This window comes from Malania oleifera, chromosome 6 (genome assembly GCF_029873635.1).
Source record: "Malania oleifera isolate guangnan ecotype guangnan chromosome 6, ASM2987363v1, whole genome shotgun sequence".
Classification (NCBI taxonomy): Eukaryota; Viridiplantae; Streptophyta; class Magnoliopsida; order Santalales; family Ximeniaceae; genus Malania; species Malania oleifera.
Window position 1 is genome coordinate 106,456,347 of NC_080422.1, and position 15,461 is coordinate 106,471,807.

At 36.5% G+C, this 15,461-nt stretch overlaps 1 protein-coding gene across 2 annotated transcripts; it reads left to right on the forward strand.

Annotated features, from left to right (window-relative positions):
* The first annotated feature begins 2,173 nt into the window (after positions 1-2,173).
* Positions 2,174-5,145, forward strand: LOC131157363 (uncharacterized). Of its 2 annotated transcripts, none has more exons than XM_058111446.1 (4): positions 2,174-2,262; positions 2,357-2,425; positions 4,482-4,683; positions 4,777-5,145. In XM_058111446.1, exons 3-4 carry the CDS (start codon positions 4,495-4,497, stop codon positions 4,867-4,869), a joined length of 282 nt encoding a protein of 93 aa, XP_057967429.1. In that variant the 5' UTR covers positions 2,174-2,262; positions 2,357-2,425; positions 4,482-4,494; the 3' UTR covers positions 4,870-5,145. The 2 variants fall into 2 exon arrangements, with proteins under 2 accessions (XP_057967429.1, XP_057967427.1); XM_058111444.1 differs by having other exon boundaries at positions 2,196-2,266.
* The last annotated feature ends 10,316 nt before the right edge of the window (positions 5,146-15,461 follow it).

Below are 15,461 nucleotides of genomic sequence, written 5' to 3' on the forward strand. Positions count from 1 at the left end.
ATAATAATAATAATAATAATAATAATAATAATAATAATAATAATAATTAATTAATAGTAATATATTTTATTATTAAAAATAAAATAAATTTTAATTATTATTTTTTTATTTTTTAAAAATTTAATTAATTAATTAATTTTTTTTTTTTTGAAATCATCCCACTAATTTTGTATAGTCATTTTTGGGGTTATCACACTATCACTATCCTTTAAAAAATAGTACCTATGATGTTTGCAACCAACATAGTCAAATTTGTCCCTTACACCAAATCCAATTTGAGATTCAAATATGACATTGGATGGCACAATCATGCTTGGGTGACAAAATTAAGCCCTTAATGTGTAGATAATTAATAATTTTTTTTTAAAAAAACTAATAAATAATCATATGCTACGTTTGAAAGTATGAATTTCAAAATTTTAATTTAAATTTGTTGAAAATTCCACTTATGAGCTTGTTTCGCATTAGAAAATTAGAGTGGATGATGTGTACTTATATACATAGTTGGGCCCAAAACCCAATATGCTTAAGTTTTTGGGTCAAGTTGGTGTTCACTCATTTGTATCAAGCCCCCCCCCCCCAATGGGCTCTTCCTGTTCTAACAAGTGGAATCAGAGCCTACGGTTTGTAACTCTAGGTGAGCGACATTGTAAAAAAGTCGAGACATGAAGTTAATTCTCCTGACGTACTAACAGTTGGAGGACCAAGTGTGTGGCTGAGGCCAATAAGGATCATCTAAGCTGCGGATGGATCCAAATAGGGTAAAGATGTGAGAGGTAGGATTGGTTCGGAGACACGTGGAATACAATCCGACACACGTAAGGCGCCAGTGGTAAGGCTCACTTGAGCAACTATTGGATAATTGGGCTTACTCCTAGAAAGGAGACAATTTTTTTTCAAGGGAGAACAGTTGGAACACACAAGTGAGGGAGAGATTGTTGATTCCACTTGTGAGCTTGTCCCACATTGGAAAATTAGAGTGGATAATGAGTGCTTATATATAAGGTTGGGCCCAAGACCCAACAGGTTTAAGTTTTTGGGTCAAGTTGGTGTTCACTCATGTGTATCAAGCCCACCCATGGGCTCTTCCTATCCTAACAAAATTTAGGTGAATTTGGACAAGTTGAAAGAATGATGTTTTAATGGCTTGGGATGAGTTTGGTTTCCCCCTTTATGTCTTGACTTCTTCATTTTAAAACTAAAAGTTAGATGGAACGTATTTGGTAAACAATTTTTTTAATTTTTAAAAGTCAATTTTTATTTTTATATTTTTTGTGAGCTTTTAAAAACTAAAAACTGACCTTTTCTCCAACAAATTATCAATTTCCATATTGTCCTTAATTTTTTCCATATATTACATAATTATCAATGTATTAATTGTATTTCTTGAAAATATATATCTATTTTAGTCATTTTAAATACTTTTAAGCGTCTCGCGACTTTTTCACTAAACACTGAAAGTTAGTTTTTTTTTTTTCCTAACAGTTCCTCTTTCATGAAGGATCAAACATTTTTAAAATAACATAAAAAACTCATTCTCATCAATTATTTTTTAAAAGATTCTTTTAAAAAGTTATAGAAAAATCAAATTAAGCCTTAATCCTTTGAAATAGTGTTCAATTGATCATAATTTAAAAAACAAAATGTAATAATTTTATCGTTTTAAAACTCGATTTCAATTTGATATAGCTTTAACGATGAGCAGGCATTGGACATGGGCAACGAGTGTACCTCAAACAAATAAATACCTAAAATTACTCAAAGCATGGATGTGGTGGAATTTTATAATCTATTGAATAGTTTAATTTATGTGACACTTAAAAAAAAATTATAATTTCTTGTTTTCTTGATGACACGTTACGGGCATCACACCAACATATGTCATCTTTATAATTTAACTTTATCAAAAATATAATTTAAAAAAATGCATCGAGTATTAGGCTAAGTTAAACAAAAAAATAAATAAATTCATAATATTTCTATAGAAATTATTATACATCAAGAGCATTGTTCATAAATTCATAATGCTTTTCATGCAAGTTAAGCGATAATTAAAATAAACCCTTACGCGATTTAAACTTTGAATAGTTTTATTCACCTAAATCACCCAGAGTGAGTGAAACGACGTCGTTTTTCTGTGTTTACCCGGGACATTTTTCTCCCAATTTTTATTGTTTGCCCATTTTCTTCCAACTATTTCTCCGTGTCCTCTGTTCCCCTCTCAGTCTTGTTTTCTGCTTATCCATGATTAGGGTTTCATTCGTAAGTACGTAAGGCTTGGTACTAATCGTCGATTTCCAGTGTTTTGATATTCAATTCAACCGCGAAAGCTAAGAATCTCTGGTTTTTGAATCAGCCTGCCGATGTTGTTTTGCTCGATGCAACTGTAGCTGTCACCGAATTTTCACACATTGTCATTCTACTGGTAATATAATTTTTTTTAATTGGATTTCCTTTTTTTTTTTTGTCACTTGGGTTTGTTATCATACTTGGTTAAGCTTACCTACAATCGAGTTGTTTTGATTGGGAAATGGAAAATAGCGATTCAGAAAGATTTTATTTTAAGCATGTTTGATCTGGTCGATGAACTTGCATTGGAAATCACTGTGTGGAGGTTCTATTACCTTTCACTAAGCCTTCTATAGATATTAATACTTGTAACTCTCTCTGAAAGAAAAAGATGTATTGGCACCCCCATTAATGTTCAGTTTTGTTCTCGGAACGTTTATTTTTAAGAATAACACAAGCTTATCATTGTAAACAGAATGGAATTTGCTGAATATTCTGTGTATTTCATTTATGAATACTTGTGTCTATATATAGACTTTACATGAGGAATAAAAGAATATATTATGGTTACAATAACTGTAGAAAATAACAAATTGTAGCCTCTGCAGTGCACGCTAGTGGTCTGCTGTAGCTGTGCTGTTGGTATGCTGTGTAACTGATTTATCACTAGGAGCACATAGTCTAATACGCTCCCTTGAGTCCAAGGGGGTGTCAACCACTTTGAGACTTGCTTTAAAATGATTAATTTTTTCTGCAACTAATGGTTTGGTAAGAACATCCGCAAGTTGATCTTTAGAGCTACAAAGGGAAATTCTGAGTGTGTTGGTAGCGACACGATCCCGAACAAAATGGTAGTCTATATCCATGTGCTTGGCTTTTGAATGAAATACAGGATTAGCACAAAGGTATGTTGCACCAAGGTTGTCACTCCAAAGTGTTGATGCTTGAGGCAAAAACAGACCAAGTTCTTTGGGAAGAGTTTGAAGTCATATTAATTCAGCTGCCGAAGATGCCAAGGACTTGTATTCAGCTTCTGTGGATGATCCTAGCTGCTGTTTTCTGCTTCTTAGAGTTCCATGATATGAGATAGTTGCCGAGATAGATGCGAAAGCCACTGGTTGATTGTCGATCATCTGGACAACCACCCCAATCCATATCGAAATAAGCTTGAAGAACTAAACTTGATTGAGAAGCAAAAAATAAACCATGGTTAATTGTACCCCTGAGGTATCTCAAGACCCTTTTCAGTGCACTCGAATGAGTAAGTTTGGGTGAGTGCATAAATTGACAAAGTTTATTCAATGCAAATGATATATTTGGGCGGGTGAAATTGAGGTATTGAAGACCTACAACTAAGCTTCTGTAGAGAACAGGATCATCAAAATCAGGTGAATCAAATTTAGAGAGCTTAAGTGATGCATCCATTGGTGAGGACATGGGTTTGGATTAAAGCATGTTGCTGCAGGTGAGTAAATTTTTTATATATTTTCTTTGGGAGATCGACAAACCATCTGTGGTATGATCAATTTCAAGACCAAAATAGAAAGACAAATTCCCAAGATCCCGAACAAGGAAGGCAATACACATGGCAGCGATCAAAGTATCAATAACGGAGGAGTTAGACGCAGTTATCACTACGTCATCGACATAGACAAGCAAGAAAATTCTAACAGCACCATTACTGAAAATAAAAAGTGAAGGATCAACTTTGGAGGCAAGAGACTCAAGTAGCCAAGAACTAAGTTGATCGAACCAAGCTCTTGAAGCTTGCTTCAACCCCTAAATTGCCTTGTTGAGCTTGCACACAAATGTAGGATGAGCTGGGTCCACAAAGCACTGAGGCTACTGCATAAAGACATCATCAGTAAGAGTTCCATGCAAAAAAGCATTCTCAATATCTAGTTGGCGCAATGTCCAGCGCCAAGACACAACAATGGACATGATGAGATGAATTGTCAAGGGTTTAACTATGGGACTGAATGTCTTGTGGTAATCAAGTCCAGGCTGTTGATGAAAGCCTTTGGTCACTAATTGAGCCTTCCGTCGTTGAAATGAACTATTTGCGTTGGTCTTGTTTTCTTGTACACAATTTTCAGTTTTTTTAGTAGTTCTACATCCTCAATTAATAAATCCGATGTGGCAAAGCAGAGAAACATCATATGGTTTCTGACCACTGCATAATTTCTGATTAGGTGTTCACTGAGTATGGACTCCCAAAACAGTCAACGTGATATGAGATCCCCATCTGCTGCCACTACATCACCCGTTAGTTCATGTCGGAAGAAGAAGTCTGAGGATGCCACCTTCTTGGAAGATGTAAAAGATCATATTGATGATTTTATCCATGCTTCCATGGATGAACACAAAACTTGCTTTAAGAAAAGCATTCAGAAGGTTAGTTTCAATGCTGTGGTATTACTTCCACAAAATTGTTAAACTTGGGGGTCTTTACATATCACTGATTTAATTATTGCTGGTGTATTTCAGATGTTTGGGATGTCAAAGATTGTTGCAGAAAGGAATTCTGAACTTAATGAAGTTGAAAGTGTTCTGCCCCTTCAAACAACAATATCCAAGTAAAATGCCTTGCACCCTTCTGTCATAGCTTCTAGCTGGATCAAAGTAATAGAACACTGCCTTTTTCCTTAAATTGTTTATATTTTATATTCAACAAATTTTTTTTCCTTAATTGTTTCTATTTATGGCACGAATCATATTCTATGCTTCCATTTAGCGCGATTCACAATGGAGCTATATGCATATTAAATAAGCTGGACTTGACCCCAAGGGTTTTCCCCTTTGGCATACCAAAATAATTTCAATTCACAATGGGTAGATGTGCATATAATTCTGAAACTCTGAAATCTGGTTATTTTAGATATAATTTGTTAATATTTGTGACATTTACTTTATTAAGATTGTTGAATTTTTTAATGCAATAATGACTTGAAATGAGAGATTGAAGGAGCTTATAAAGAAAGGAATAAACAACTTGTTTGAGTGTTGTGATTGTTTTAACAACAATATTTTCTTTAGCATCCTCGATGCGGAGGAGGATTGGGTGTTGACCTTTGTTGAAGATGATAGCTAATAATGTATTTATTCGTATCATTCAAAAATTAGTAGTGTTAACACATAATTTTTGTAGCTAGTTAGTGAGAGTTATCATCTTTGATGTTAATATGTAATTTTAGTAGCTTTTCTAAGATTTTTGCATATGGCAAGAGCTCATCAAAATTTTAGTAACAATAGTTTTGATAAAAACTTCTTCAACCCTGATTGGCTTATTTCTCAAAACAATAGCTAAGGGCGCCATATTGAACCTACAAGTTTCTTCATGAGAGAGAGAGAGAGAGAGAGAGAGAGAGAGAGAGAGAGAGAGAGAGAGAGAGAGAGAGACTATTTGGGGGATATTTGGGGGTTAAGAAAACAATGGAAACTTATAAAATTTTGTTGAAATTTTAAAATAAAAACAATTTAAATTAATGTATAAACTATGTATACATACATTAATTGTAATTATAAGATACTTCTAATTTTAGGTATTTTTGGAATGATGATTGACGATCACCTATGTTTCCATAATTTGTAGTAAAGATATTTAACAAATCAACTATAGTGTCTATTTAAAAACTACAATGGTAGCTTAAATGCACAACTTTTTATCATTTAGCTCTTATTTACTGGGAAGGAGGGAGTTGGAACGGATTTAGTAGCCCTTAAGCCACTAAAGGAAAACGCTCTTTGTAATGTCCCAGAAAATTAATATACATGGAAGTGTAAAAAAAAATTATTATTAATTAAATAAACACTATGATGTATATATAATTATATATATATATATATATATATGTTCTCTACGCCACTCTCTTTCCTCCGTCTTCTCTCTCTCTCTCCTTGGTTTCGTTGGCTAAACGAGTGTCGATCGAAAAACGGAAGATACCACTGGGTTCTATTCTCTGCCACCGACATTCCTACCGCAGTGGATTTGTCGTAGGAACGACGTAAGCACAATTCCTAGGGTAAGGTAAACATTCTTCATTTCCTTAGTTTTTTCTTAAATCTTTAACCAAATCGACGATCGGACACTACCACGGGATCTTAGTCTCGATCGTCGTCATTTTAACCGAAGTGGATTTTTAATTTGGAGTTCTTATGCTCTACTCCAAGGTTAGAGTAAGATTTAGGGAAGCAAATTTGTTATTTTTGGGAATTTAATTATTTATTTGGAGTTTATATGATTAGGAAATGTTAAATAGTTATTGGGAATTTGTGAGCCTAGGAATATTAAGGAAATTATAATTTTGAGGCTGAGTTGATTTTATTGGGGATAATGTGATTTCGGGGTTTGGAGTTTTGAACGATCTGGGCGTGGGTTGGAATTTTTACTAGATTTCAGGATTCAAGTAAAGGGATTAAGTTAAGTTGGAATTTTTATTAAATATGAATTGATTAAACTGTTATATATTTATTTATTTATGAGTTCAAAGATTATTTTGAAAACCAACCATTCAATAGAGATTTTACAAACTTAGGATATATGATACGGTATTTTGAATAATATGAACGGTGAAAAATTTTGATTTATTTTACGAACTAAAATTACAGTGTTTTCTTGGTTGTCTCTTGGATTGTGTTTAAATATTTGAAATTGTGTGGCAGCTGAATAAATTTATATGGTTTATCATGTAAGTGAATTTGGGAATGATTGTGAAATATACTGAAACTGTTTTGTGAAATATACTGGAATTGCTTATGAATAATACAAGGATTTGATATGACGGTCGGGGGCCGAATTTTACATGATGGCCGGGGGCCAGGTTTTATTTGACGACGGTGAGTCGGGTTTATTTGATAGCTGGAGATCGAGAGTTTATTAAATGGCAGGTGTAAAACGAAATGATTTAAATTACAGTTTTTATTATTTGAATTGCATGATATGCTTTAGGAACCCTGATGAGCAATTGTTACGTGAGCACGGTACTGTTGTGCACCCACACTGTTTTGGATATAAGTGTAAGGGGGTTTCAGTTGACTGTTTGCGTGAGGTTGAAGTAAGGGCATTAGACCTACAGTTTGGCTGTGGATGCTTGCAGGCGTACTTGCAAAGGATGATGTTTTGACTTTGTTTTGGGTTGATCACCCAGACTTAGTCTAGCCTTTGGATCGCACAACTCGTGCCATGGGAGAAGTAAATGACATTAGTCACAAGGAGTTGTCTTATATGCATATCTATGAATTTATGTAAATGGTGTTAATTTTTCATTGAACTGGTTTATATTGTGGGAAGGAAAATGGCATTTTTAACTATGTAGAATGAACATCTATTTAAATGTTATTTTTTGTTAAATGAAGAATTGATTATTTTTTGTATATACTAAAATTCATGCTGGTCACACACTGATTTTAATTTAGTCTTTCTTACTAAGAAGTGTCTCACCCCAATATACAATTTATCTTTTTAGGAAATACTAGGGATCGTGTTTAGTAGACTAGAGGGGCCAAGCTAGCCGTTTAATTTATATATATAGTGGGTGTTGACTGAGTTTTCTTTTTGTAAAGTGTTATGGGTTGTAATATGGATTTTCTTGGAGGACCCTGTGTATAAAAGTAATTTAGCACTTTGGTAATGTATGTTGGAGAATTTTTCATTATTTTCGCGGCATTTATGTATTGACTATGGTATTAGGTACATAGGAGTCACTAAAGTAGCACCCAGACCCCACGTGGCAGGTCGGGGCGTTACATTTGGTATCAGAGCTTAGGTTTGTTAGGTTCTGCAGACTTTGATGATTAATGATTATCAGAGTATAGGTTAAGATAAAATAAGTAGTAAGAGTGGGTAGGTTCGGTTGGGTTTTGATCTAGAAACTTGGAGGCAGAGTTCCTTTGACGGTTTTTTGTGTTTTTCCTGGAATGACGATTTCAGGAAAATTATGGTAAATCCATCAATAGTTTCGTTTCTGGGTTGAGAGACTGGAGCTAATAAATTTAGGTTGGGATGTTAAGACGATTGAGCATGTGTGTGGTATCGATGTTATGGTTAGAGACCAATACCTTGACGGATTTGTGGCAGAACTAGGGCACATAAATCTTTAAATTGAAAATTCATACGTATTAGTAGCTTTTTCATTTCATACTTGTTTCAATTATGATAAATGAGGAGTTTTAAGTCTGTTTCTATCCTATATTCAGGATGGATCCCAAAGGAAAAGATATCATGATTGGAGGGGATAATAATGTGGATTCCTTTAGTGAAGACGATGTTGATGCTTCAGAAGTGTTGCGCAGTATAGCATGGCAAACTAGAAAGGAAACTTGGAGGGACTCTAGGAAGCAGGATCAATTGCTGGCTGATAGGGGTTGCACTTTCCAGCAGTTTGCCCAGATGAATCTACAAGCATTTTTAGGAGGAGCGAACCTGATTGCAGTTGAAGATTGGGTTCAAAAGATGGAGGAGCTGCTGGGGGTGTTGGAGTGCATAGAGGAGGAAAAGGTGCGGTTTGCCACCTTTAAATTGGTAGGGGAAGCGAAGAGGTGATGGAGATTGGCGAAGATGGTTGATGAACAGCGTCCAGGGCATACATCTATCACTTGGAGCCGTTTCAGGGAAGTTTTCTTCGACAAATACTTCCTTACTGTCACCCGAGAGGTGAAGGTTCAGGAGTTCTTGCATCTGACCCAGGAACCCATGACTGTACAGTAGTATGCAGCCAGATTCGTGGAGCTTTCTCGTTTCGCTCTGCATATGGTCTCAGATGAACAGAGGAAAGTTCGGATGTTTGAGAGAGTTCTGAGGCAGGAAATACACGCACAAGCAGTGGCGCTGTTAACTCAAAGTTTCTTTGAGCTAGTGGACAAGGCCATGGCAGTTGAGGCCAGTGTTCAGGAAGATGAGAGAGTTGCAAATTAGAAGAAGAGGCCCTTGCCTCAGGGGTTTCAGACCAACACTAATCATGGCTCATGGAGGCGGCCTGGTAATTTCTTAAACCTGCGACAGGGTATGGGATCTCAAGCCCGTTAGGGGTGTTCGCAGCGTCCTATTTATTCCAGATGCCATTAGAGGCATTGGGGCGAGTGCAGGGGAGGATCAGATGTCTGCTATCGGTGCGGTGGGGCTGGACATATGGCGTGGGAATGCCGCGCGACATTGAACTATCCACCTCCACAACATCAGTACCGAGGAGGTAATCAGGCACCCCGAGGGGTTCACCAGAGGGGTACTGCTTAGGCGCGGGTGTACTTACGCCGGGAGATGCGGAGAACGCCGGTGACGTGGTGACAGGTACTATTTCTTTTTTGTCAAGTAATGCTATTGTATTATTTGATTTAGGTGCGACGCACTCTTTCATGTTTTGGGGTTTGGTTAAATTATACGGGGTAGAGACTCAGTTGTTAGATGTCGAGTTAGGGGTGGTCACACCAATGGGGTCAGTTGTGGTATGTAGTATGGTGATCAGAGGCTATCCAATGTAGATTCAAGGGGGGATGTTGCCTGCTAGCCTAATTGTTTTTGACATGCATGGGTTTGACGTCATTTTGGGGATGAATTGGCTAGCATCTAGCTATGCGAGCATTGATTGCCACAGAAAGGAGGTAGTGTTCATATCTCTAGGGGAGCAAGAGTTCAAATTCATTAGGCCGTGTGTGTGTTTTGCACCACAGATCCTTTTACCGATTCTGGCAAAGTGGTTGCTTCGAGATGGCTGCTAGGGGTACCTTGCATTTGTGAAAGAAGTACCAAAGGAGGAACTGAAGCTAAATGATATCCCAGTGATAAGGGAGTTCTCAGACGTTTTTCCAGAGGACTTACTGGGACTGCCTCCTAATCACGAGGTAGAAGTTGCCATTAAGTTAGCTCTAAGGACGACACCTATTTCCAAAGCTCCGTACATAATGACTCCGGTTGAATTAAAGGAGTTAAAAGAGTAGTTACAGGAACTTCTGGATAAGGGTTTCATTAGATCGAGCGTAGCAACCTGGGGAGCACCGATGTTGTTCGTAAAGAAGAAGGATGGGTCGATGAGGATGTGCATCGACTACCGGGAGATTAATAAGATGACAGTGAAGAATAAATACCTATTATCTCATATAGATGATCTGTTTGACTAGCTAAGGGGCACACAGATTTTCTCCAAGATTGATCTGCGATCGGATATCATCAGTTGAGGGTGAAATCAGAGGATGTACCGAAGACTTTTTTTTGGACCCGATATGGTCATTATGAGTTCTTGGTGATGCCGTTCAGATTGACGAATGCGCTTGCTGCATTTATGGACCTAATGAACAGGGTTTTTCACGAATACTTAGATCGATTCGTGGTGGTGTTCATCGACGACATCCTGGTCTATTCAAGGAGTCTAGCAGAGCATGAAGCTCATTTGGGATTGGTTCTTCAGGTACTCAGAGAGAAGAAGTTTTTTGCTAAATTCAAGAAATGCGAATTTTGGCTGAAGCAGGTTGCATTTCTGGGACATGTAGTGTCCGCGGAGGGGATTTCAGTGAATCCAAGTAAAGTAGAGGCGATAATTGACTAGGCGAGATTGAAAGACGTGCGCGAGATTAGAAGTTTTTTGGGTCTAGCGAGATACTATTGCCGATTTGTCGAGGGTTTTTCTAGATTGTCGGGTCCTCTGATGCAGCTTACGAGAAAGAACAGTAAGTTTGAGTGGACTATTGCCAGTTCGTTGAGGGTTTTTCTAGATTGTTGGGTCCTCTGACGCAGCTTACGAGAAAGAACAGTAAGTTTGAGTGGACTGGGGAATGTGAGCAGAGTTTTCAGGAATTGAAGCAGCGGTTAGTCACAGCCCCAGTGTTGACCATTTCATCAAGGGATGGTGGTTACGTGATCTACAGTGACGCATCGCAGAAAGGGCTCAGGTGTGTCTTGATGCAGCAGGGAAAAGTTATTGCGTACACTTCTCGACAACTCAAGGAGTACGAGAAGAACTATCCTACGCACGACTTGGAGCTGGCAGCAGTAGTTTTTGCATTAAAGATCTGGCGGCACTACCTGTATGAAAGGTGCAAGATTTTTACTGATCATAAGAGTCTGAAGTACTTCTTCACCCAAAATGAGTTGAACATGAGGTAACACAGATGACTGGAGTTGATAAAAGATTACAATTGTATCATTAGTTACCACCCAAGAAAGGCAAATGTGGTAGTTGATGCCTTGAGTCAGAAGTCAGTGGGTGCGTCAGTTTCAGCAGTGATTGGACAACATCAGATCAGGATGGACCTGGAGAGGTTGGGTATAGAGTTGGTGGATGGGGATCCACAGACGTACATTTCCAGTTTGATTGTGCAGCCAACCTTGTGGGAAAAGATTAAAGTCGCTTAGATGAGAGACGTAGAGTTGATGAAAATTGTGGAGAAGGTACAGAGTGAGCCGCAGATTGACTTCAATGTTTATGGGGATGAGGTTCTTAGATTTCACACTAGGTTGTGTGTACCTGACGACGTAGAGATAAAGAGGATGATTCTAGAGGAAGCTCATCGTTCTCTCTATACTGTTCATCCAGGGAGCACGAAGATGTATCGAGATTTGCGAGGATCGTTTTGGTGGAGAAACCTGAAGAGGGAGATTGCCAGATTTGTTGAGCAGTGTCTGACATGTCAGCAGGTAAAAGCAGAATACCAGAGGCCAGTGGGATCACTACAACCACTTGATATCCCTAAGTAGAAGTAAAAAATATCTCGTTGGATTTCGCATTGGGATTGACTTTAGTAGTGCACCGTCAAAATGCTATTTGGGTTATAGTGGATCGGTTGACGAAGAGTGTGCACTTCATTCCAATCAAAGTCAGTTATTCTATTAATAAGCTGACAGAGATTTATGTACAGGAGATTGGACAACTTCATGGTGTCTCGGTTTCCATTGTTTCAGATTAAGATCCGCGGTTCGCCTCTCAATTCTGGAGGAGTTTGCAGGATGCCTTGAGATCATAACTCACTTTCAATACCGCGTTTCATCTGCAGACGGATGGGCAGTTCGAGAGGATCATTCAAATTTTGGAGGATATGCTATGGGTATGTGTGCTGGATTTTGATGATAGTTAGATAAAAGGATTGATTAATAAATTTTGGAAATAAAATTTATATAAGGAGGAGAGAATGTAACGCTCCAAAAAATTAATATGCATGGAAGTGTGAAAAAAATTTATTATTATTATTAATCAATTAATTAATTAAATATTATTAAATTAAAGTAATTAAAAAAATATTATGATGGATATATAATTATATGTATATATAATATATATATAAGTAAAACAACCATTTCAATATAGAGAGCAGACATCTCTCTCCACACCAGTTTCTCTCTCCTCGATTTCATCAGCCAAATGGGTGTTGATCAAAAAATGGAAGATACCACTGGGTTTCATTCTCCGCCATCGATATTCCTACTGAAGTGGATTTGTCGTAGGAGCGACGTAGGTACCACTTCTGGGGTAAGGTAAACCCTTTTCCTTTCCTCAGTTTTTTCTTAAATCTTTAATCAATTCGATGATCGGATACCACCACGGGGTCTTAGTCTCGATTGTCGTCATTTTAATTGGAGTGGATTTTTAATTTGAATTTCCTAGGCACCACTCCAAGGTTAGGATAAGATTTAAGGAATTTAATTATTTATTTGGAGTTTATAGGCTTAAGAAATGTTAAATAGTTATTGAGAATTTTGTAAGCTTAGGAATATTAAGGAAATTATAATTTTAGGGTTGAGTTGATTTTATTGGGGATAATGTGATTTTGGGGTTAGTAGTTTTGAACGCTCCGGACGTGTGTTGAAATTTTTACTAAACTTTTTAGGATTCAGGTAAGAGAATTAAGTTAAGTTAGAATTTTTATTAAATGTGAACTGATTAAACTGTTATATATTTATTTATTTATAAGTTCAAAGATTATTTTGAAAACCAACCATTCAATAGAGATTTTACAAACCAAGGATATATGATACGGTATTTTGAATAATATGAACGGTGGAAAATCTAATTTATCTTACAAACTAAAAATACAGTATTTTCTTAGGGTTCTTTTGGATCGTGTTTGAATATTGAAATTGTGTGGCAAGTGAATAAATTTATATGGTTTATCTTGTAACCGAATTTGGGAATGTTTTTGAAATATCCTAGAACTGCTTGTGAATAATACAAGGATTTGATATGATGACCAAGGGTCGGATTTATATGATGGTTGGGGGTCAGGTTTTATTTGACGGCTGTGAGCCGGGTTTATTTGACGGTCGAGGGCTGGGGGCTAGGTTTTATTTGACAGCTGTGAGCCGAGTTTATTTGATGGCCGATGACCGAGTTTTTATTAAATGATAGGTGTAAAACGAAATGATTTAAATTACAGTTTTTATTATTTAAATTGTATGATATGCTTTAGGAATCATAATGACCAGTTGTTATATGAGCATGGTACCGTTGCTAGTGATTGATTATTAGACCATGTGCATCCACGCTGTTCTGGATAGAAGTTTGGGAGGATCTTAGCCGACTGGCTATGTGAGGTTGAAGTAAGGGCGTCAGACTTGCAGCTTGATTGTGGATGTCTATAGACATACTTGCAGAGCATGATGTTTTGAATTTGCTTTGGGCTAATCACCCAGGCTTAGTCCAGCCTTCTGGCCGCACAACCTGTCATGGGGGAAGTAAATGACGTTAGTCACAAAGAGTTATCTTATATGTATATTTGTGGATTTATGTAAATGGTGTTAATTTTTCACTGAACTAGTTTATACCGTGGGAAGGAAAAATGACATTTTTAACTGTGTAGAATGAACATCTATTTAAATGTTATTTTTGGTTAAATGAAGAATTGGTTATTTTCTATATACACTAAAATTCATGCTGGCTACACACTGATTTTAACTTAGTCTTCCTTACTAAAAAGTGTCTCACCCTAATATACAAATTATTTTTTTTCAAGAAACACTAGGGATCGTGTTTAGCAAACTAGAGGGGTCGAGCTAGCCGTTTAGTTTATGTAGTGGGTGTTGATTGAGTTTTCTTTTTGTACAGTGTTATGGGTTGTAATATGGATTTTCTTGGAGATTCTTGTGTATAAAAGTAGTTTAGCACTCTAGTTGTAACAACTTGCTATTTATTTTCAGTTTTTTTTTTTTTAATTTTTATATATACTATGAGATTTATAATACTTTGATACCAAACTGTCAACCTAAGCAGTAAGAAGTTGAATTTATATAACCATATTCAAAATATACAATATTAGAGTGCTCAAATGCTCCCACAATATACATGTACGACTGTTCCCTAAAACATCTTCAACTTGGTTAGGATTATACAGAAATACTTAAAAAAAAAATACTCAACTCTCTACTAACAGGGCAGTACTGAAGCCCCTCTACCAGTGAGCTTGATCTGCTTGCCTACCTGGATCACCTGAAAAATGTTAAAGTAATGGGATGAGATGACACTTAGTAAGACGAAATATTCTATTATTAGTGTGTGACAAATGAGTTACAATACCATGAAAATTTGTTTCTATATATAGTCATGTATAAATGAATATGAGAATACAAGTAGAAATAACATATAAAGCCGTCACCTGTACCCATGTTGCTCAACATATTTGCTCTTATAGGTTTTCCATTCATAATACTTCTACTATACATAAGTACACCCAATGCTATTATAAGACTGTATATACATATAATAACTGAAAACTTCCCTGTGGATAACTATGTGTCATGATTTAACTCCTCATGATAAGGTTATGTGGTCCGTAAGCGGGATCTATCCTGACTGGCCGACCAGGATAAACCACTTTACTCCATTAGTCTGATCAACCCTTCTCAACCCATATCCGATGGGGAGTCTGTCCACTTGTGGGCTTTATACGATCGACTGTTATACCACTTATTATCTGAATAGGTGGTTGTACTCTATACTGTATGTAGCAACGGTACCATGCTCTGTAAACTATAATGGTCTAATAGGGTCTGATATTATATAATACATTTATGTATATAACTATTTATTTTACTATGATTCTGTAATAATTGTATTTATTATGACGTTGTGATAAACTGAATCTGTATCAATTGTATTTCTGAAATGAATTGTAAAACTATATGTCATGATACTGTAAACTGTATAATCATGGTATTCTGTAATTGCTATAAAACATATTCACTGTCTGTATAT